This window comes from Ixodes scapularis, unplaced genomic scaffold, assembly GCF_016920785.2.
Source record: "Ixodes scapularis isolate PalLabHiFi unplaced genomic scaffold, ASM1692078v2 ptg000020l_1___fragment_2___debris__unscaffolded, whole genome shotgun sequence".
In the NCBI taxonomy this organism is placed as follows: domain Eukaryota; kingdom Metazoa; phylum Arthropoda; class Arachnida; order Ixodida; family Ixodidae; genus Ixodes; species Ixodes scapularis.
The window spans coordinates 154,313-177,141 of record NW_024609890.1 but is presented as its reverse complement, the minus strand read 5'-3'; the positions used below and the strand labels follow the sequence as shown (position 1 = coordinate 177,141).

Sequence of the window (22,829 nt, the reverse complement as noted above, 5' to 3'; positions counted from 1 at the left end):
AATTGGAAGATGGGGAAGGTGGCTCCTGTACACAAAGGTGGCAATAAACAAAATCCATCTAACTACCGTCCCATCTCCCTAACGAGTATACCATGCAAAATCCTTGAACACGTAATTTACTCTCAACTTGCAAACTTTCTGGATTCTAACTCTTTCTTTAACACATCACAACATGGTTTTTGGAAGTTTTACTCATGCGAAACCCAACTTCTTACCTTTACTCATAATCTCCATGTCACACTTGACCAGGGTTCCAGAACTGATTGCATATTCCTTGATTTTTCCAAAGCTTTTGACAAAGTTCCTCACACCCTTCTTCTCCATAAACTTAGTAGCCTTAACACGTGTCCATATGTTCTCGCTTGGATAGACGCCTTTCTGACTAACCGTCTTCAGTTTGTCCACGTCAACGGAACTAATTCTCCATACTTGCCTGTCGATTCCGGTGTCCCACAAGGTTCTGTACTCGGTCCACTACTATTTCTTATATATATTAATGATCTCCCTACCCGTGCCTCCTCTTCTATTAGCCTTTTTGCTGACGACTGTGTTATTTACAAAGAAATCCTCAACGACTCTGACATCTCTGCTTTTCAAACCGATATTAACAATGTAACCCAATGGTGCAACAACTGGCTTATGGAACTTAATATCTCTAAATGTAAATCCACGTGTGTCTCTCGTCAAATTAACATTTGCCCTTCCTACTGCCATCAATAACTCTACCCTCCTTCCTGTGTCCTCCTACAAATACCTCGGTGTTCACATTTCAAATGATCTGTCCTGGAATATTCATGTCGACTATGTCACGAAAAACGTTAATCAATTATTAGGATACATCAAAAGAAACTTTTTCCTTGCCCCTCTTTCATTGAAGCTTCTCATTTATAAAACCTTAATTCGCCCTAAACTTTAATATGCCGCCTCAATCTGGAACCCTGGTATCACCCTTGCATCTGCTGTAGAATCCATTCAAAACCGCTCCGCCCGTTTTATACTTTCTAACTATCACCGCACAGCTAGCACCATTTTAATGAAAACATCTCTATCTTTGCCCACTCTTTCTCTTCGTCGAAAGATATCCCGCCTATGCCTGTTCCACAAGATATATCACTCTAACCCTACTCTCCGCCAAGCACTATTTTCTGAACAATTTTACATATCATCACGTTGGAATCCCTCATTGCAGCACATCTACCTTTAATGCCTTTTTTTTACCTCAAACATTGATTGACTGGACCCGCCTTCCCGCAGCCATTGTCACAATCACTGCCTCAGATAAATTTAAGATAGCCATTACTAACCTGTTACATGATGTTTAGTAGTAAGTTCACGTGAGTAAGTTTGTGTATTGTTTGCCTTTTCATTGATATTTGTTTTATTCCATGTACAGTGTTATTAAAAACCTGTTAAATGATGTTTAGTAGTTATTTGGTATCGTTTTTATGTTTTCATTGTTATTTGCTTTGTTCTATTTACTGTGCCCCACTCCTCTCTGTAATGCCTTTGGGCCCTGAGAAATATAATAAATGAAATGAAATGAAATGTTAAACACAGATGTCCAGACAACCAGTGTTCATAACTCGTGATTGTGCTCTTTTCAAACTCGAAATTGAAGAAAGTATATTCACAGATTCGATTAGGTATAGTAGCTGGGAATCTCTATAGGTTTAATCTTGTGTCAAACCCGTCGTTTACGTGCCATCCCAATGTGGACATTGGACTTTCTAAGGCCACAGCCCATAACTATAGTTTGATTAAAAATAACATATATTAGAAATGAGCAAGTGGAACAACCAGTGGCATCACAGGGTCAGCAGCACACAGGGCAATGGCCCGCCACCCCCCCCCCCCCCCCCCCCCCCCTCAGTGACAACACTGGAAACAACCATCATGAGTCCAGCTGGGTTTTCGTGTAAGCATGATGCAGCAGTAGTAAAAAGTTTGGAGAAATTATTCAATATTCAAATAGAAAATATTCAGCCGAAATCACTATTCGCTTCGAATTCACTTTCAACTCAAATTCCACTATTTGCACCTGTATAATTATTTCACACCATTACACTCGAATGAAACAAGTTCCACTATCCAAATCTTTGCCCCAATACAACACCTGTAGTCACATTTCAGTGTGGCCAATTAAACCTTTCAGTTTAAGAAAGAAAAATTATGCGGATTAAGTCTAAAAATGCAAAAACTTTACAGAAAAAATATTTTGACCTATTATTTTGGTTACCAGTTCAGCCGTGCCTAGTGATGTGTTGAACCAATTTTGAGGCCAGCCAGCAAGCATCCAAATTTTGCCAGAGGAAACATAGGATTCATATGGATGGCCTATACTTGAATGTGAAAGTAATACAACTGGAGACCCCTCCAGATAAAGAAAACATATATGACCCTATAGAAGAGATACACCAGTGAGCCATCAGATTTGCTACAGGGAATTAAGGTCAGACAAAACCTTTCTGCCATGTTGGGAGCACTCTGTTGCCAACTCTGCAACAGGACTTTGTTCGTCGTCCTCAGTATAAACCGACTAAAAGTCAGTTTATATCGACCACAAGTCGGTATAATCAGTATAGTTGACACAATCGCTAGATCGCACATACTGTTTTACGCGCATTTCGACTTGCGAGAAATGCCCATAGTATGGTGCTGTCTGGCGAGAAATGCCCATAGTATGGCTCTGTCGAGTGTTTCGCAGCAAAAGGTCGTAAAGTGTGCAAAATGAGAGGGTAGTCGACTTTATTCGAGCAGACGCATGCCGAGCAAACAAAAGTTTAAGGAGCTAGACACTCGTTAACCAAGCTTTGGAGCACTAGGCCTAGCCTAGGCCAAGTCCCGGAGACGACGCAAGCATCGATGCGCAGGCAGAAAGATAGACCTTGTCATACTTTTTTTTTGGTACCTCTGAGAGATCGGCTAGCCACAATCCTTCCTTTTACATGTAGCAAGACGGCTGGAGCATGGCGCGAAAAAACTGCTCATCAATTGAGAACTGAGAAAGTCGTGAGAAAAAAGCTTGAGGTCAAATTGTCAAATTGGACGTTTGAGCAATTTAGACAGCGTAAGGTTTGTCTGCCAGTAGGGGCGACACTGGTTTACACTGTAGATGAGCAATTTTGCCAGTGCAGTATGACTGCTAACCTAGGGTCTTTAACGTGCTCACGCAGTAGCGATACACGACCGCACGCCGGTACGATGCTCATCCAGATCAAGCTCGAGGTACACTTAAGCAATTCTTATGAGTGGTGAATGTGAAAGCATGCAAGCCGCTTGTCTGCTCCCTTTGTCGTCTGCTGAAGCAACCCCGGAAGTGTATTTTACGAGGGGGGGCTAGCGGTCGAAATGAAGGGTGAAGTGTGTGTGTGTGTGTGTGTGTCTGTGGGGGGGGGGGGAAGGGGGAATTAAAATTGAAAAAAAAACAGTTATTACGAAGATTTCACTGTTTATAGAAGGTTAATTATCATTTCGTATACCATGTGTCCCTACATTAATCCAAAATTCCCGTCACAAAGCAATGAAATGTTGACACACACAATTATTTTTATACGTTAAGAGAAATGAAACTTTCTTTAGAAAACGTCACTACAATGCAATGCTTTTGGAAATTTAATCCAAAAGCTAGCCGTCTCAGTGGCTCCGAGGCAAAGCACTGGCCTACGGATCCCCGGGTGGCGGGTTCCGATTCCCGCAATCTGACGGAGGCTTATTGCAGAGAAGGCGCCCGAGCTTTTGGTTGCACGTCAAAAGATCCCCAGGTGGTCCAAATTAATCCTCATTCCTGCACTGGGGCGTGCCAGATGCCCGTGGTTGGTTTGACATGTAAAACTCCCCCCAAATTTGACTTTTAAGACCAAATGCCCACCAAAAACGGTCAGGGGACCTGACATACTTTACCGGGAGTTCACATACAATGTTTCGTTAGCCCTTTGAATTTGAAGTGACTGCGCAAATTGGCTTGTTAATGTAGCGTGCTAGGATTTAGTACAGAGGTGCCCAAAAATGGTGGATTCATTTTTTTTTTTTTAAAAGAATGAAGACCAATTTTTTTAGTGAAAGGAAAGAAGCATTTTTTTATGGGTAAATTTCCGCAGAATCTCTTCTTCACGAAACTATCAAATACTTTTTGGGGCAACTGAGGCATTTATTATGACTGAAAAAAATGGGTGGAATAAAAATAAAATAATTAATATATAACATTGCCTTCATTTTGCCAGAATTAACGCCACAGTGGCTTAAAATATTATTTGGTGTTTACACGCAAAATTCAAGGACTCCCTGCAATGCAGTTCATGCGCCTTGAGATCTCACAATCCCCTCTTGCTTTGCTATGCATGCACACACACAAAATTGAAACTAAACCTACCAGATTTTCGTAAATTCTGGGTGACTCTAGGTACGATATGGTCCGCTGCTGCCGTGCCAATATTTTTGGATATTTCCGGTGGCTGCTCCCCGACAAAATGCCAATTTCTTGGGTCCCCGCGACCACGTATCAAGGAGCGTTCTTTTGGTCGCGATAATGATTAAAAGTGTAAAACTTTAGATACTGCTTTTTTTGTTTTTCTTTTTTAGCGTTGCATTTGTTAAAAAAAGCAACATCGTTTGATGTTCAGATGTCCAAAGAAACCGTCCGCGGATTTCAGTGACAGATCTACAACTGCAGTTTCAGTGGAATGACAGGACAAGGAGAAGGAAGGCTGGGGAAGAGGAAGCGATGAGCTGCTAGAGACGAGGAAAAAAGCATCCCTCTCGTTCCAGCAGCTTCACTGGCGATGCCTTTTTTTTTGCTTCAACATGTTTCCAGTTTTTATGGTCGTCTTTAAAAATAGTGTGAAAGTGTCTGGGTGTATAATAGCGCGCCCGCCTGCACATAGCAGGCTGGCTCGGCAAGAACCAAATGGTGTTTTGGAAACCAGACACAGAAATACAAGCGACAATGCCGCGATTCTTTGATGCCTCCGATGACCACCGTGGTAGCAGTGCTTCAACATAGACTGCAGTGCGATGTCTCCCCTTACAACCTGTGTCGCTTGCTAAGGCCTCCTCTTGCCTTGGGAGTTTGGGAAACTTTTTCCCCTCAACTCGCTACATCTGTAGGCAGTTCCCCGTTCAAGAAGGGCTTTCTTCTTGTGCAGACCGTCTCCCCGCAATCGGCTCTCAACATGGAAGGAATTACTTGAACTTCGTGGTTACTCAGGCCGCCGAAACAACAACAAACACAACAACAAAAACGCAGTTGAAAAAAAAAATAGATAGGAAAAGATTTTTGTACTTTTTTTGGGAAACGTCACTGCCCAAGCGCCAAAATAGAAGCAAAACGAAGAAGCCGGCTGGTTGGGTGGACAAAAACAGTGCGCTGCACATTTTCCCGCATGGCCAACCCTTGAGTGGAGATACGGGAGGGCCCCAGTCCCTGACTGTGCTGCTATGCTGCCTCTATTTTTTTGGAGCTGCAGCGTCTTCCGCGGTTTACTGGCGCTTTGCTTTACTTTGTTTTTTTGTTTTTGTTTCTGGAATTTTGTGGGCGAATGTTGTGCCGTGATGCGGTGGGTAGCCACCCGTAACAAAAACAGAGCCACGTGCTTGCCCTTAACCAAGTATGTGGCTTGGCGGAGCTGAGCAACAACGGGAACACAGAATGGAGGGGGGAGGGGTGTGCAGGCATTGTTCAGTACGCCTCGAGCCAAACGCACGGGGGCTCAGCATATTGCCCAGCACCCCCCGGAAAATGTCAGCGGGTGCTCAAGCCCCATTGCCCCCCCGGTTCTGGGGTCCCTGGTCTGCTGCATACTTTTCGTCGCCAGTCAGTGCGTGTGCCTCCCTAAACACGCCGACCTTGGACGCTTTGTGTTAATGGCGCGCTGATGGACACGCAGCGCCATGGGGTGAGCGGTCGTGGAAACTGACGAGCGCAGTGGCCAATGGGAACCCTGTCTCCGCGCGCCAGTCAATGGAACTGAAGCGTTAAAATTATCCGGTGGGTTAGTTGGGTAAACATCACTAGAAAATAGCGCAAGGACAACAGAAGGAAGAAAGAGAAGACAGGAAAGAGCGCTAACTGACAACTGGCATTTTATTTACAAGAAAAAAGAAGCAAGGTAACAGAAAGACAAAAAAAAAAAGAAGATGGAAGAAGAAGGAAGATAAAAAGGGCATTGGATAGAGAACAGAAGGATGCTTTTTGTTATATACAAAATAATATAAAGCAAAAATTTTTTTCATATTGCAAAAAATCCATCAATCGCTGGATGAAAAAGTACTAAGGACAAGCAGATCAGAGGCTGCGAGACCTCTCTCACTATTTGTATGTTGGTCAGCCGTTCTCACCAAAATATTGCCTGCAATATTGGATGATTGCGTGCAAGCCGTGCTGCCACGCCCAATCAGCAGCTGGAAACGCTCTCGCCTTGGTCACAATCGCACCCCAGGTAATCTAAGGACTGTGGTGTCGCTTATTCAGTGATGCCCGCACGAGTGATTTGTCTGGCCTCACCTGGTGAACAGGAGCCTCTTGAAAAGGTAGGTCCTGGAGTGTGACTCCTTGGCGAAGTGCAGCAGTACGAGCGGTAACCACAGCGCCAGGGCGGTCGGCCGGATCATCACCGCCAGTCCAACTGGCCACAGGTAGCCCCACGAAGTGCTGCGGACCCACACAGAGACTGATACGAAATCCTGACCCACCAAACCTTTTAATGTGAAATGAGTTATACCTAGGCTGAAGACTTTCCGGTTTTAACTAGGGCTGACAAATATTGGAGTTTTCATTCAAATTGAATAGGGATTAGCCAAATAATTTGATTTGACCAGGGTCCCTCAATATGCCGTTGTTCACAAAACTTCGGACAAAGTTTGGTAAAGGGTCAAAAGCTGCTGCCAGGTGTGCTACAATTGGTAAGGGGGCATTTTCGTTTTATTACTCCACTCCGAGTAAGCTACTCCGAATTTGTGACTACAAGTAGTTTTAAGAACACACACGAAAATTTTGTTACGTCTGGAATCGGTCGCTGTATGCAAGTCCCAGGCAGCAAGGGGGACTGACCAACGGTAGACTGATTTTTGAGTAGGTGCGATTTATGTGCGGGAAGTGATTGCTTGCGATTGGCTGCTGCAGATTTGACGGCACCCACTGATTTCTGCGCCGAATCACAGAAAAAAGTGTGTTATTTATTGATTCGGAAATACTACCAGCTCCACTGAAAATACAAAACAAGGAAAAATGGCAGTATACCAAAGTAAGAACGATTTAAAGTGTAATCTTACAAAGTTATAAAAATTTGAGTCAGAATGTCATTTGTTAAATTACTAATTCTCGAATTGCCCAAGGGAAGAAAGATAATCTAAAACGGTCGCTTTTAAATCTGCGATGTTTTAAAGCTCGGCAATTATTCAGCCATGAAGACCCGGATAGTGTTGCAATCTTTGATCCTGTTTTTAATAGGGAAATCGGAAGCGTATCAATATAAGCTTCATTTTTTTTTTTTGATACCTAGAGCCCGTAGATGACGATCTCAGAGCCACCTCTTCAAGCAGCACAAGTGTGACTCTCTTCCGTTACAAGAGTGTTAGAACAGCACCACCTACGTAAGAAGGCCAGTGACTCTTTTAAGGAGGGGCAGTCACCTCCTTTCTAGTTCCCAAGGTCAAATATTTTTATAAAAAAAATGCCATATATCTGTTTTTCTTTCGGAAAAAAGTTCCTCATTCTCGGTGAAATGGCAATTATAGTATTGGTTATAGTCCGTATCTGGTTTATAGCCTGCAGAAGCAAATTCGGGGTCAAAAATAAGTTTTTTGCTTAGTTAGTCTGCACAAAAATCTTCTTGTACACAGCACACCTTGAAAATGCCTGCTTTCTTTACTTACAAAGAAGCTTGTATCACACATAAACATACTTTTTCATTCACACACATCGTCACGTCTCATCACATGAACAATCTTGAAAGCAAAATTACTGTGTAGTCTGTACCTGTAGATAGTTCACACCACGTAAAATTTCAACTTTCAAACATGTGTAGTTCATGAACGTCTGTGATGTGGTATCCAACTGTCACGTTAAATTTATTGGTGATGTGACATCTAGTTGCAGAGCCCCTTTCACACCCAACCCCGAGCTTGACCAATCAATCTTCATTGTGGTTCTAAATTTTTTCGACTTGACCCTAAGGAGGCAAACACAAGACACGAGTGTTGTGTAAGCATTTGGCTAATCACTTAATTAGTGAGGACACGAGTGATCGGTCGGAAGTTGACATAGCACACATGTGCAATTAGTGCAATACCCTCCTCAGGGCGACGCTCAAGATTCAGCACTACGGCCTTCTTATCTAGATGTTGGTTAAAGGAAGTGACTGAAGACCGGCCATATGACGCATTCTGATTTATAAATTCCAGGTCTCTCCACCTTACATTTTCAAGTAAGAACAGCAACAAACATGAGAAAACATGATTGCCCTTTGAGACAGGGAGAGAGGAAGAACAAACACCACAGAGCGCTGTCCTTGTCTGAAAGCGCAATCATGTTTTCTCACATACAATAACAACTCGCTGAACAATCAGCACTCAGCAACAAATGGACGTCACAGTGACCCCAGAGAGCAACGGGGGCCCACCTGGGCTGCTTCTGTCCCCTCCAGGGGTAGAGGGCGAGGGCGCCGGCGGTGGCCACCTGCTCTGCCACATTGGTGAGGGTCCGGGAGGCCGTGTAGTGCAGAAACCAGGAGCAGAGCAGGGAGAAGGCCGTCCAGCACGAACTCTCCTGGCCAAACAACCTCCGAGAAAGCTCCACCGTCCAGCAGTCCCCCAGGGCCGACAGCAGGGCTTGCACCAGCCGTGGCAACATGGTCTGCGCGTTTTCGTGTGCAAAACGATGGAAACAGCTTCCCAGTTCCTTGCTGCACACCGTACAGTGCCAAGTGCGCGTCTTCGACCAGCGCGTTTAGCGGCCCTCCTGCCCATGCGTCAAAAGCAGTCTCAAAGTGGCAACAAATGACGTCAGAGAAGCCAATGTGTAATGCTGTTGAATTTCACAATCCTGGCAGACTAGAAATCCCGGAAAAAAATTGTAAAGCCCTTCCATTTCATGTAGATGTGGGACCAGCAAAGCTGTTATCTTTACGACGCCTAGGACGATGTTTAGAGGACGACGTCTAGGAAGACCTCGAGGACAACCTTAACGACGACTCCTAGGACAACCTCGAGGACGACGCCTAGAAAACGACGTCTAGGACGATCTCAAGAAAGACTTCTAGGACGACCTCAAGCACGACTTCTAGGACGACTTCTAGAACGACCTCGAAGACAACCTCTGGGACGACCTCAAGAACGACTTCTGGGACTACCTCGAGGACGAGGCCTAGGACGACCTCTTTGACGCCTTCTAGGAAAACCTCGAGGACGATGCCTAGAGATGACAACAAGGGATCAAGACCTCACTATCTAATAATGCAAAGGAAGGCTGACTCAAGCTGGTTGCCCCCTCTTTTTGTTTTTATTTATTCATACTTGCCACGACCAATGGGGAGTTTTCTGTCAACAATGTCAACATCCGCGTACAAATTCTTTCCCAGATCCTAGCGCATAACAGCCTCGCCGTAAAAGTACAAACAAACGCGAGCATCGCCGTTGTCTTGGCGTCCCAACTTCCGGCTGCCGAAGCTTCCGTCGGCCGTCGAGCTATACAGTAATCTACAGCAAAGCGGGTGTCCACCACGTCTGCTACCGCCGCCGCGACACCGCCAGAATCGCGCCCGACCACAGCGCGACACTTCCAGGGTATCGTCCAGCGAAAATCGAGGGATCACTTTTTAGGGTGCGGTGAACATACCACTCAAAGGCGCGGTCCGGCCACCACGGTGTCGTGCGAACAAACTGCGGCAACGGTCGAGGCGCCGCGTACTCTACTCCACACTCTGCAGAGCACAAACTACGCCAATGCTGCTAAAGGGCCGTACAAACAGGATACAGCAAATGCCGTCGCGGCAAAAAAAAGGGTACGCTTCTCAAAAAAAACCATGGAGGTTGCGGCATGCGCAAACACTTTCGGCGCGAGTACATTAACCCCGCAAACAGCACGGCGTTCCTCTCCTCCTATTTCTTGTTTTTGGGAGGCTGGGGATCGACAACAACAGCGGAGGCCTCGACAACAGCCAGCAGAGCGTGCGAGCGGCCATACGCGCCCACGTGACAGGCACGCTCTGAGCCTCCGTCCAAAAACGGGAATGAAGAAAAGCTTTCCCCTGACAAAAAAAAAAGGGTCAAAGCGGACCAGAATTGAAGAAACACCTCCAATTCCGGTACAGCAAATGCGTCCTGTTTGGGTAGCCCTTTAGATCTACCAATTGGCAAGCTCTAAGAAAGAGCGTTATTCGAAAACGGGTATTCTCGGTTGCCTGCTGCCAAGCAGGTACGGGCGGATAGCAATCCTTGTGCCACCGCCGGTGCTGCCCCACGGGCAACGAAGAAGGACCGTTTTTGAACAACGCTCTTTTTGCACAAACTTTGTGTTCGCTATAAAAAAACAAAATAGAATCGCTTCCCACAGCAAACAATGTGCATCCAACATCCCGCCGGTTCCACCGCTTCCATCCAGTTGGGTTCGGTTAGTAGCGTAGCAAGCGCCACTGAACGGAAGCATCACAAAAAGGTGCCCCGGATTCTAGGAAGCTTGCTAACTGACATTAAAGGACACGCAAAATAAAAATACTTTTTTTAAAACAGCTTGGTTGAAAAAAGGAAGTCATAAAACGAATTTACAATGAAAAATAAAATTTTTAGTGCTATTTATTTATGGCGCTATACGAATTTGTAGTTGGCCGTTAATTGTCACGTGACTGGCCGCTATTTGTCCCGTGGTACTTGTGCTCTTTCGGAAGCTTCCTATGGTTTCGAAACGTTACTTATTCATCTTTGTTTCAAGTGCAAGAAAAAACGAAGATTAATAAGCAACTTTTAGAGCCCAAAGGAAGCTCCTGGAAAAGCGCAAAAAGACGCGATAGACCTGTGCACCGGCCAAATAACGGCGGCGGCGCCGCGTAGCAGACGAACTTGCGTGGCGGCAGCGACGGCGGCGTGGAGAAATGCGCCTAAACAGCGGCACACCACACTCAGCGTGCAGCAGCGGCGTGACTTTGAGGCAGCAGCAGCACCTCAAAGTCCTCACGCAGTACATCTGTGTGCCGCGCGACGGCGCACAGGTGTACTACGTGAGGCGGGCGCCAACTACAAATTCGTATTGTGCTGTAAATATAGCTCTAAATTTTTTTTTCTTCGTTGGAAATTCGTTTTATAGCATTCTTTTTCCATCTAGGCTGTTAAAAAAATGTTTTTTTCCTTTGCATGTATCCTTTAATCTAGTAACAATTTACATTCAATCACATGGCATGCGGACATTTTCCCGCTAAATTTGGCGGGAAATTCTGCCACCATATTTAACAATAAAATCTTCTGACAAAAAATTTGTCGTCGAGTCTAACACGAAAAATTTATCCGCTAATTTTAACGGGAAAATTTATCCACTGAGCGTCACAAGACACGTCATCACGTGACGCCCTGATGTGGGCTCCCATGTGGTTTCCGTTTGCTCCCTGCTTTTCGTAACTGAGCTGTAATATTTTTTTGTGTGTAGCACCATGTATGAGCAAGCAATAGAAACAATGTTTTATCTTGCAGTGTCACTTTTTTATGGCATGTGAAAACGTCCGTTTAGGCGACTTTTGCTTCGGTATGCTCCTTTGTTGTTATAGAATGGCAAATCTGTCGTTGAACCTCTGGCTGTAAGGCGAACACTGATATCTAGAAATTACGAATGAGGTCTATTCGACGACTGTGAAAACCAGGAAGTTACAGTTTCGAATTAAAACAAAAGGCAGAGTAAGGTCACTCAAAAGAGGGACCCCAGTGCAAAGTGCCATGTCTCGATAACTACACTACTAGGAAACTTGTGTTAGTTTGGAGGCATGAAGATTTTTCGCCCACACATAGAACTATGTATCTTTGATAAATAAACATTCTTCACAAAGCATGCTACAGTGTCGCTGAGACGAGAGTTCAGCATGGGGGGGGAACCTAGCACTCAAAGGGTTAGCTATGTCAGTACCACACCAAAGGATCTAACATGGGAAAACATTTGACGTGAAGACACAGCACACCATGTGTGACGGCTAGCAATGATCTACAGAAACAGCGCAGCATGTCCTCTGAGAAGAGGCAGACGCAAGAGCCGTTTCCCATGAAAAGTAAGCATCATCGAACGTTTGTACAGTTTGGAAATCCATAACGTCTGCCGGACAATAGACCAATCTCACCAAGCGTTCGGCGCATGCATGACGCCGCCATAACTTTAGTTATGGCGGTATTAAGTGCGCTTTAGCTGTCTATGTCATCGAGGCTTCAATGTCATACTATAGTTCTCTAGATGTGAAAGCGTGTTTCCAAGCGCCCTTCGGGCGCACGAACATTCATATTAAATAAATGAATAAACAAAGTGCATTGAAACTTTTAACAAAGGTGTCTTTAGGTTAACAGACTCAAGTTTTATGAGTGGGGCTTTTAGGCCAGGAAAAGCTTGTTTTTCCCTATGCAGAGAGAGGAAAAGTGCAAAAATTGTCCGGTTGATGCCGCTCCTCACAAATGGTACCGCACAGGCTCGGATCTGCTGACTCTTTTTTCGGGTACTCGCAACCCAGAGCAGCACGTTTTCGCTTTATGTTGTGCCATCTGTGAGTATAGCAGCTGTGTCAACCCCTGCCATTTTCCTCCCTGTGAATAAAAAGAACAAAGTTTTTTATGATTAAATTTTTTTTCCCCAAATCCTGCAGTCTGAAAGATTAAGTATGATAAAAGCTAAAGAAACCTTTGGGAAATGTTTCATCACACCAAGTTCGTTAGTTTAAATACACAAATCTCTTTACTCCTAAATAGAACACGGAAGCACCCTGTAGAACAGCCGCAGGATCTTTTCTAATGGAATAGAAGGCAATTCAATGACTGGTGTGAAAGAACAACAATCAAGAAGTTTATGATAAGGAAAGAGGGACATTGAAGACAAACAGACAAGACAGGTTAATAACCTGTCTTGTCTGTTGTTAATAACCAACACGCTCAACCATCTACAAATCAAAAAGTGCTTGCAGATTTTTTTACTTTTAAACGAGAGCATGATATATATCTTTTCGGCTACTGACCCGCACCATATTTTGTAACCGTGGCAAACATCTTTATGGATTTTTTTTTTTGTATTATATTTTATGTGCCACCACATTGTAACCTATTAGTTGTTCTGGGGCACGAATCAAATAAAGCATTACTATTATTATAGATGAGGTCGTCCAACGTACCACCATGAAAACAGTGTCGATCTTGAGAAACTTGAGCAGCGTGTACTGGGCAGAGATGAACATTGGGTAGATGGAGCTACGAATGGCGTGCTTCCATTCCCAGGTCAGGTAGCCGTACCTGCGAAAACAGGTTTCAAATATCAATGGCTTTCGACCCACCAGAAAAGCTGCCTTCGGCGGTATGCAGGGGGAGGAAGGGCTGTTGATGACCCTAATTTCATATAAGGTCAGTTAGACAGCTCTGATGCTTCGCTAGTTTTAGTTTTTTTGTTGAAACAAAACAATAGCCGAGATGACGGGAATGGCCCAACCTTAAAGGGGCCGTGCAACAATGTTTGGACTTCAGTCGAATAAATGTGGTAGTTGTTCCCTGTCATGTATGGATTAAAGAACTAAAAAAAAAGAAAATTTGCCTACGTGCTTTAGTTCAGAAAACAAAGGTCAAACAAGTGACGTTTCGGGCGCCTCCAAACCACCCTCAACTTGTACACTGTCTTCCGAGTCACGTGCACAGTGGCGCGCAAGAGGGTTGGGTTCTCTTTCAGAGCCCCTGACTCTACTTGAAGGTTGGTGAGAGCGATTTGGAGAGGGGGAGAGCAAAGGGCTTGTCTTTCTGCAAGGAAGTTCAACTGACATAGTAGTACAAGGTGAGGCTCAAGGGAAGAATAGTCTTTTTTCACCTCAGGCAGATGGCGCCACCAGAACAGCACAACTTTGTCGATGATATGGAGTTTCTGACGTATTGACTCATGTTGAAACGACAATATTTATCAAATATAGTATTAGGTTGAGCACATAATGGCCCATCTTGCCAACTTATTACATTATACCCCTTGTGCGTCACGCCTGGCCGCTACCCAGCGGCTGCAAATCGTAAAATATTCCCGTTCTTTTCTTTGCTATTACGCAACGAAATCGCGATATTTCGAAAGAACAAGGCGGTTTTCCCATTCCTTTTGGTAAGACAGACAATGTAAAAATTTAAAACTGCAAATTCTTTCGAAGGTAAAATTGTTGCATCACCCCTTTGAAGGGGTAATGCAACAAAATTCTAGTGCCAATTTTATAAACGTCAGCCATGTTCTGGCCACACCAAAGGGACGCAAACGTTTTGTTCAAAAAGACACCGAGACAATATTTACAACGAATAAACCGATTACCAGATTGCACCAGCAGATGTTCCTGAATGTCACTATGTCAAACTTCCCATAAAAGCGCTGCTCCGCAAAAACAGAGCGGCAAGCTGCGCGCGCGCGATCCCTGCCGACCTTGGTTGAACCGAATTTCCTTCCTCTCCCGCGTCTATTTAACTCCTGCAGGGAGAGAAGGGTTTGAAGCAGAGGTTGCTCACTTTTTTGCCTCCATTGGCATTGCCAAACCAGCAACGGGGCCTCTCAAAGAGCCAGGTTGTAACGGTCAAAGAACCAGGTTGTTACGCCAGCAAGTGGCAAAACTCACAACCATGCATCTCGGATCTCCCGAGATGCATTGTCCTCTTCGACGGTTGCTTTTCGAGCGATTGCTGGAATCGACCATTCGGAACAAAAGATAAAGCCATCTGTTCAAAATACAAACGTGTGATCATCGTTTGCAGTTTTTTTTTATCATGTTAAGAGGGTAATTCTTGTACATTTTCTCCATTTTAGGGTTACGAAGGTTTTTAGTGAAGGATGTGTCCCTGAATTACAAAATGTCCGTTTTTTTTTGTTTGCTTTTTTGATGCTTTGTGTAGTTTTGTACTTAAAGTTTTGTTTCGAAGGTCTACGGCGAAACCGAAACTACCAACTCGAGCATGATGGCAACCCTTGTGATCAGCTGCATGGTCATCGTGCGATGCAAAGTTTGTATTGCAGTACTGCAAAAAGTATGAACGGTGTAGTCGAAAGAGTAGTTCTGATCAGCCAGGTAAGATGCTACGGCTGTTTTACTGTTTTACTTTGCAGATATCAAACCCCTGTAGCAGATATTACTACACATTCAAGAAGTTGCCGGTCGAAAAGCGAGTTTGCCACGATGAACACAGGCTCAGGGCAAGCTCCCCCTTTTCTTCTGAGAAGAACTACAATCTTGGTGGTGTGCAAAGCACCTTGCAGAGGCGTTGTGGAAGGTCACGCTGAGCAGGAAAAGACAAAACTATGGCTGCCAGTAAATGCCACTTTTGGCACCACGATGCACTTGAGCGAGCAGAGAGTCAATCATTTTTGTAGATGATTGCCACAAAGCACTTACAAAGCGCTGAAACATAACATAACAAGCTGGAATCATTTGCTGGGATGGCTGAAAGTGCAGCAGAAAAACGCGGCGAAAGTGGCAATACAAACAAGAAACATCCTTGAAAACGAAGATGACATCAGAGCACAAGGTTGCTTGACAAACAGCCAACCCGCTGAATGCTCACTGAAAAGCTGGTGGTAGCATTTTTAATACCAGTTTTAGAGTGGATCGCGGTCTCCCATTAGTGTAATATTTTGGCAATGCTCGTATTTAGTCTCAGCAAATCAATATCAGTCACTCACTTTGGTTCGACTTTTGACCAGAGTCACCCTTGAAGTTGTTTTTGAACGTGAGAGGTACATTTCTATTTCCATTTCAGTATTCCTTTAAGAATGAGTGGTACTCGGCGTGTGCCCTGTGTTTTACCAACCCCGGCGCCATGGCTGTGATAAGCATAATAGGCTCCAAATCTAGTGACTGTTTGTTCTGGGTGTGAGTTGAGGGGATGAACGCTGCTGGTTTTTATCCAATATTTTTTTTTGCGACTGTCATTGCATGGAGAAAAAATCGAACGCGTGTTACATAGGATATGAATGTCGAGGAATAATTCTAAGCGGTATTTACTGGAAGTACAAAAATTGTTGCATCTCCCCTTCAATGCCGCACACAGCTTTGTTGGTTAGCAATTATGAGATATGGCTTGGGCAGGGCCTGTCTTTCTTGAGCTGTCAGAAGCCATAGCCAAAGAGCATACGCACCCAAAGACGAATTTGTGTGCCACTTCCAGGGACTGCCAGTATTCGTCCGGCACAAAAGAGGTCCTCACAAAAAAAGAACCGCCGACTCTGAACAGAATGAACATGAAAAGGAAGAAACACTTGGGGTACTCTGCAGCGCTGCCCATTCCTGCAACCAAGAAAACGGTCACGTGAAAGTCAACTGTACCGAAACATCTCACGGGATATTGCAAAAGTGATATATGTGAACTGCGCGATAAAATCATTTTATCGTCGTGAATACGAACCCAGGCATGCTGGGTTCAACCCCACCCCTGTCCGTTTTGATCTGGATATGAGCATTGTACAGGTGTAGTACGCCGAAACTATTATCACTCCGGTAGTGGTTATTGCGAACGCCCAATCACCACGGTGGTTGTTTTGGAGTATGTAATAAGCACCACATTTACCAAAGTAGCAGACTCGAGTCTGCTCCTTGTGTAAATGCAGAGCTTATCACATATTCCAAAACAACCACCGTGGTGATTGGGAGTTCGCAATAACCACTACCGCTGCTCCTTGTGTAAATGCGAGATGAAATGATTGAAAAACATGTTTATGTGAACTACTCTAGAATTTCTTAAAGCCGTAAAGTTGTTCTGCGTTTCGCGTCTGTCATCGGTTGCTTTTTACGGAGTGTGTGTAGTGACGTCGGCGGGGTAGTGATTTTAGGGTACCCGGACAAAAACAACTACCGCAGTTGCTTTCGCGTACGCCGAAATTACTATGGTAGTGGTTTAGGCGTACGCAATAATGACTAGCGTAGTGTTTCTGGCAGAGTAGTTGGATCAGCGTCCTACACTGGCGTGCGGTCGAGCAACACTACTGCGTGACGAACGTTAAAGATCCCGGGCTTGCAGTAGTACCGTAATGGACCTTTTCCGAGAAGCGTTCTGCGCACGCGCGAGCGCCCGATGCCAAGCGGCGGAAGTCGGAACGAAAAATCGAGGAAATTCGGAAGGAGGCTGTATATCAGCGAGTAGAACACGTAACTGCAGCATATATATAATTGTGTTACACAAAAAAAGAACGTCGACGGAAAGGAAAACACGACGTTTGGGTGGACGCCACGGATGCCCCTCTTTAAAGTCGCGTTGGGCAGGCGCCGCTGCTCAGAGAGCGAAGAAACTGGTAGCGTAGCTGCCATTATCGATTGGTAGCGCAGGTAGGTTACTTCCTCGATTTTTAGTTCGTGCAGCAACCGCCTGGTGCCGTCGGTATGTGGAAAAGGTCCATTGCTACATACTGACCTAAGTACAGTGGAGACATCAGACATCCAGTGGGAGGACAAAATTCCCACTGTCTAACCCAATTAATCCCAGAGTTTGAGAAACGCACCTGTTAACTTTCGGTAATCTCTGGTTAATAACACGATGACTACGCGCAAATTGACTACGACCAAATGTGTCTGAATAAAATAATGTACGATCTTCGGGCACGAGCCTCAAAGTGAACAACTTGCTGATAGGCGGATCGCACATCATGTAAAGTTTACAGGATATCCGATGTTTACATTGTAAACATTGCTATGCCGGCCGGTAGCTCGTAGCTTTCACTTACTTTTGCAGTGCGACGTAGTACGCGAAGCATGGACTTGTCACTGGGCTGGGCCGTGTGCTCTAACCGATCATTTAGCCTATTTTAGAACAGATTCATCTCCATGCTCTGATATATGGAACGTTTGAACGCGCGCACGCATTTCCAGCTGGTGCTGCGGCAACGCCATGGCTAACGTTTTTGTTGTTTTCTTTCGACGTCCTTGCGTCTTGCGTCCTTGTCCGGTTTCGTCATTTCCGGAATTTTGACCATTCGTCTTCGTTTTGCTTTTCTTTTGTTTTTTTCTTCCTAAAGTCGTCGAGGCGGAAGATTTGAAATTAATTGAGCGTCGGAGCCTCTGTGGTTGGAGTTCAGAGTCACGGCGCTTCACCGCTTGGTCGCTGCAGAACTACAGCGGCAGCGCAAAGGCGGCCACCGGACGGCCATATTGCATCTCGTTTTCGCTAGCGTTGCAGAGCCTGGCGGTAGCGTGCTGAAGGCAGGTTTTCTACTCTTTCGTCGTCATTCGCCGAAGAAGTTTTTTAAAACCCTATGTAAGCGGTGAGAATTGCCATTGAGAACACGGGGAAATTTTTATGAAAGCGCAGTGCCGCAGGAAAGAGGCACAACTCGTCGAAAGCAAGTTTCGCCTTTCTCGCGGCGTGATCAAAGCTTTCTTGGCACGCCAAAGTAATGCGTGTCTGTGCCTTCGCACGCTTGCATATATGCAATATATGGCAAACTTGACATTATAATCACTACGTCAAAACGAAAAATAATCATATCGCACGTCATTTCGTCAACAATGCACAAGTCCGTACAAACAAAAAAAAAACAAGAAAAAAAAAAAGAAAGGGGGGGGGGTGCGGTGACGAAGCAAGGAAGAAAATGGGAGGAAACGAGCGTTTGTGGGTTGTCTGGTGCTGTTATCCGTTGTCAGCCTGCTTGAATTGCCCCAAAAGCGTACACCAGAATGAGCATAATTGTTCTGCTCTTCCTTATGAATTGTTTAGCAGTATGGCTATAAATGTTAAAAATACAGCATGTAAACTAACGATTTTAAGGCACTTTAGATGGCCTGCCAATCTCGGTTTCTTGGCGTATCGCGCTGCAATAGACCTATTGCTAAATTACTCAAGCATCAAGGAGAATGCAGGGAACGGTGTCCCACACGCGAAACGCGCACGCCTACCCCTTAGAAAAGATTCGAAGTATGGTGCCTGGATCGGGTCTTTGACTGGTGTGTTTAGCGTCCTATCCCGCCCATACATCAAAAGTGGTCCCGATGTGGCAACAAATGACGCGAGTGTCATGCTGTTGCCTGTCGCGATCCTGGCGGTTGGCCGTAGAAATGCTGGCGAAAAGCTCGAGCGAACGCGAGTGTCGCTGTCGTCACGGCGTCCCTTTAGGCGTCCCAACTCCGGCTGCTTGAGCTTCCGTGAACTGTCACAGTGGGGAGCGATCTGCAGCAGAACAGGCGTCTGCCACATACACCACAGCTGGTGGGACGCCGCCAGGGTCGCGACCGGCGACAGCATGACACTTTTATGACGTCATCAGGCGGAAATCGAGGGACCACTTTTTTGGCCGCGGTAAACACACCAGTCGGAGACGCGATCCAGGCACCATAATTCGAAGTAAATAACCAAAATAAAGCGCTGACAAACGCGCGTGCAAGATCCCATTTGTTTTAGGTATTTGCTTTAGAAAAGTTACTACTGCTGAGGCCAGCACGTGCGGCGCGTGGAACACCAATCCCTGCAGCCTCCTTGATGCAATAGGTGTATTTACCTCAGGGTGTTTCCAACTCAAATCGTGCAATAATAGTACGAGTCATAATTGTTTTAAACATTTTCATGCAGCAGCTAATACGTGGGTTGCACGTGACGTTATTCAAAGAGAGCTCGGATGAGCAATAGGAAAGAGGAGAAGAGGGGCTGCTCCCCTCTTATCAGGATCCTCTTCTGTGCCTCCCGGATTGGCACAGGCGTCACTATTCTCCTCCCAAAAGATTACAGAAGATTACAAAAGCAGGTTCCCTCTTCTCCTCTTAGATAGTGGTCAAAGTACGCGATGTGACGTCAGTGCAACCCACTCGTGATTTCGAGGCGTAGAGCTTGCCAAGGTTTTGTTTGCTATGGTACTTTGCACAGTCGTCAATTTCACACCGAAGCATGAACGTGGTGATAATTTGTTCTACTTACTTTATGAAAGGTTGGCGACAAGCACACTTAATATTTAGAATTACAATAAAAGATTTCAATGCAAAAGAAAGTAAAAAACCAGTCTTCAACAGGTTTTAAAGACACATTCGCAAATTATTTACCAAAGAACTACTTTATATAAATCGACGCAAAATATATCAGAATGATCAACTTTAAATATGTTTTACGAATATACGAGAAAAAATATGCTTAGTCATTATCGTAGTTATGTTGTTAATGCAGAAACAGGACTTATTTCTCTAAATGTTAAAAAGATTAAACGCCAAAAACTCTACCTTTTATTTTATTAAACTCTCCTTGATCGTTTACACTGACTTGAACTAACTTGTGATGTCATAACAATCAGTGACAACAAACCTTCATTTAAATTGAGCTAGCTTGTCTTCGTTTAGGGGCTTTGCCGCAGGACATCTGCCCCATGGAGACATATTTTATAACCGACAAAGGCCGTACAGCGGGAAGTCCAAAGCCCTCACAAGAGGAAAGTCTATCACCGCGAAAACAAAACGAGAGAAGTACCCTATTTTCCGGGACAATACATGTTTAAAAGTTGAAATTTTAGCCTGTGCGGACTATCTACGCGTGTTTTTCAAGATCGTTTATTATGACGAGACGTGAACGGAGTTTGTGAATCAAAGAGTATGCTGATGATTTATGTATAATACAGGCTTTTTTGTGAGCTATGGAAGCAGACATTTGTCAAGGTGTGCCGTCTATGAAAAGATATTCGTGTCGACTAAGCACCAGGTGCGGACTATGCACCGGGTGCGGAATATCTGAGCAAAAACTTTTATTTTATTGACCCTAAATTTGGCATGGCTTGCACGTGACGTCATCCAAAGAGCGTTCCGATGACCACCAGAGAAGAGGGCAAGAGGGAGCTCCCCTCTTATCAGGATTCCGAGTCAAGAGGTCCAACACGTCAAGAGGTCCAACGAGTCAAGAGGTCCAATATTGGACCTCTTGACGCGTTGGACCTAATGACGCGTCGGACCTCTTGATTCGCCGTGGATCTCTTGACGCGTTGGACCTCTTGACCCATATTGGATCTCTTGACTCGTGCCCCGATGTGTCAAAAGGTCCAACGCGTCAAGAATTTTAATATCGGATATCTTACTCGTTGCACCTCTTGGTGTGAAATACGTACGGGCAAGGGGAGTGAAATAAGTAAAATCAAAGAAGAAAAAAAAAAAAAAAACTACTAGGGCACCTAAGCTTTTCCTTATGATGTGAGAATGCGTGAGTTTTGTTGCCCGAGTTTTGTTGGCGCATCGGATAGCGCGCTAGTTTCACGATCAAGAGGGTCTAGGTTCGAAACCAGGCAGGAAAGGGTTTCGTGCTCACGTAACCAGAAAGGTCACGTGACCAGAGTTTTTTTTTTTTTAATTCTGTTGAATTGCGTTGGATAAGTCACGGATTTTGACGACGGCTGTTTCGCTGACTGAGCCAGGTAATACTCACGCATCAAATAAAGCAGACAACAGAGATGCTAACAAAATAAGGCGGAGAAGAAAAATGCTGGAAAAATAGCAAAAAGTTAAGCTGTGAAGACTTCCACGCGGCAAGGGGGATCTCTAACAGGGCTTTGATATATCGTTTCTGGTCGGTGATATAATCACTGTTCGTCTGTATGACCCGTGATTTGCTTGGTTTCTGAAGCGACAGATACGCGCGCGCTGGGCTGTGGAGATCGCATGTTGGGCACTGGATTCGTAAACACCGGAAATCATTGTTGTTATAAACTGTCAAGCTTATAGCAACATTGGTTTGTTGGGGACCTGCAGCCCTTCAGGGCTGTGTGCCTTCGCTTTTCTACCCCTGACCACGAAGTCGTAAATCTGCATCTCCCGCGTTTATCTCCTCCGCGAATATCGAACTCGTCAAAGGAAAGGTCTTAGCATTCCACGATTTGAGATGCTTTTTTTTTTCATTAGGTAGTCACTACTTCGACATGCGGGTTCAAAATAATTGTAAAACTACTTTGCACACATCTTTCGTCATATACGAAAGATATGTCCACAGTTATTTGCTATTTCGACGTCTACCATCACACTAAAGCACTATTCAGGTGTTTGACGTCAGGATAACTGAAGAGAGTTTTTTATTTTTTATTTTAAATTTCTGCGACATCATTTTCAAAAGTTGTAGTAATTGTTTTAATTTGTTCACGTCTCGTCAAAATAGCTTCCTTCATATTCTGAAGTCCTTGGTTCTCGAAGAACTTGAAGACACAGTTTGGCCGGGCGCAGAATGGCGTGTAAAATTAGTCATTTTTCCGTTCGCCGTGGACTAGCACTGGACACACTATATCTATCGGCTTCCGAGATCGACGCACTTTCCGACATGAACAGTTCTCCAATCGACTTCAATCTCTATAATCCAATTTTCTTAAAAATGATCGAGCAACTGGCCCCCCATCTTACAATTCCACCCGACTAACACATCGCGTGATGTCAACTTAAAATAAATGATATCGACAGACAAGTGTTCGGTAATTCGTGTCAAGTGTGCTTAATCACGAAACATTCCGTTTTATGATTTATTTCACAGCATTCGCAAAAATAAAGAGCAGCGAAGGAGTTACATATCACTAGCATAAGTATTCGTGGCTGCTCCGTGCTTTTGAGAAAGTCAACGGCCCAGAATAGCCCGCTAGCTTGCACCGGTCATAACGTTTCAAGCAGACAATGCCCGCATTCATTTGCAACACCCTATTTGACGGCAAGTGGCGAAACCTC

General features: G+C 44.8%; 1 protein-coding gene across 1 annotated transcript in view; it reads right to left on the bottom strand.

Moving 5' to 3' along the window:
* LOC8025615 (GPI mannosyltransferase 3) overlaps positions 1-18,111 on the bottom strand; it is a 33,517-nt gene extending 15,406 nt beyond the window's left edge. Inside the window, exons 1-5 of the mRNA XM_029972978.3 lie at positions 17,891-18,111; positions 16,313-16,460; positions 13,341-13,458; positions 8,616-8,848; positions 6,500-6,646 (exon numbers count right to left, since the gene is read on the bottom strand). Of these exons, the coding sequence (XP_029828838.2) occupies positions 6,500-6,646; positions 8,616-8,848; positions 13,341-13,458; positions 16,313-16,458 (644 nt within the window). The 5' untranslated portion in view covers positions 16,459-16,460; positions 17,891-18,111. The remainder of the gene's footprint in view (positions 1-6,499; positions 6,647-8,615; positions 8,849-13,340; positions 13,459-16,312; positions 16,461-17,890) is intronic.
* Positions 18,112-22,829: the final 4,718 nt, after the last annotated feature.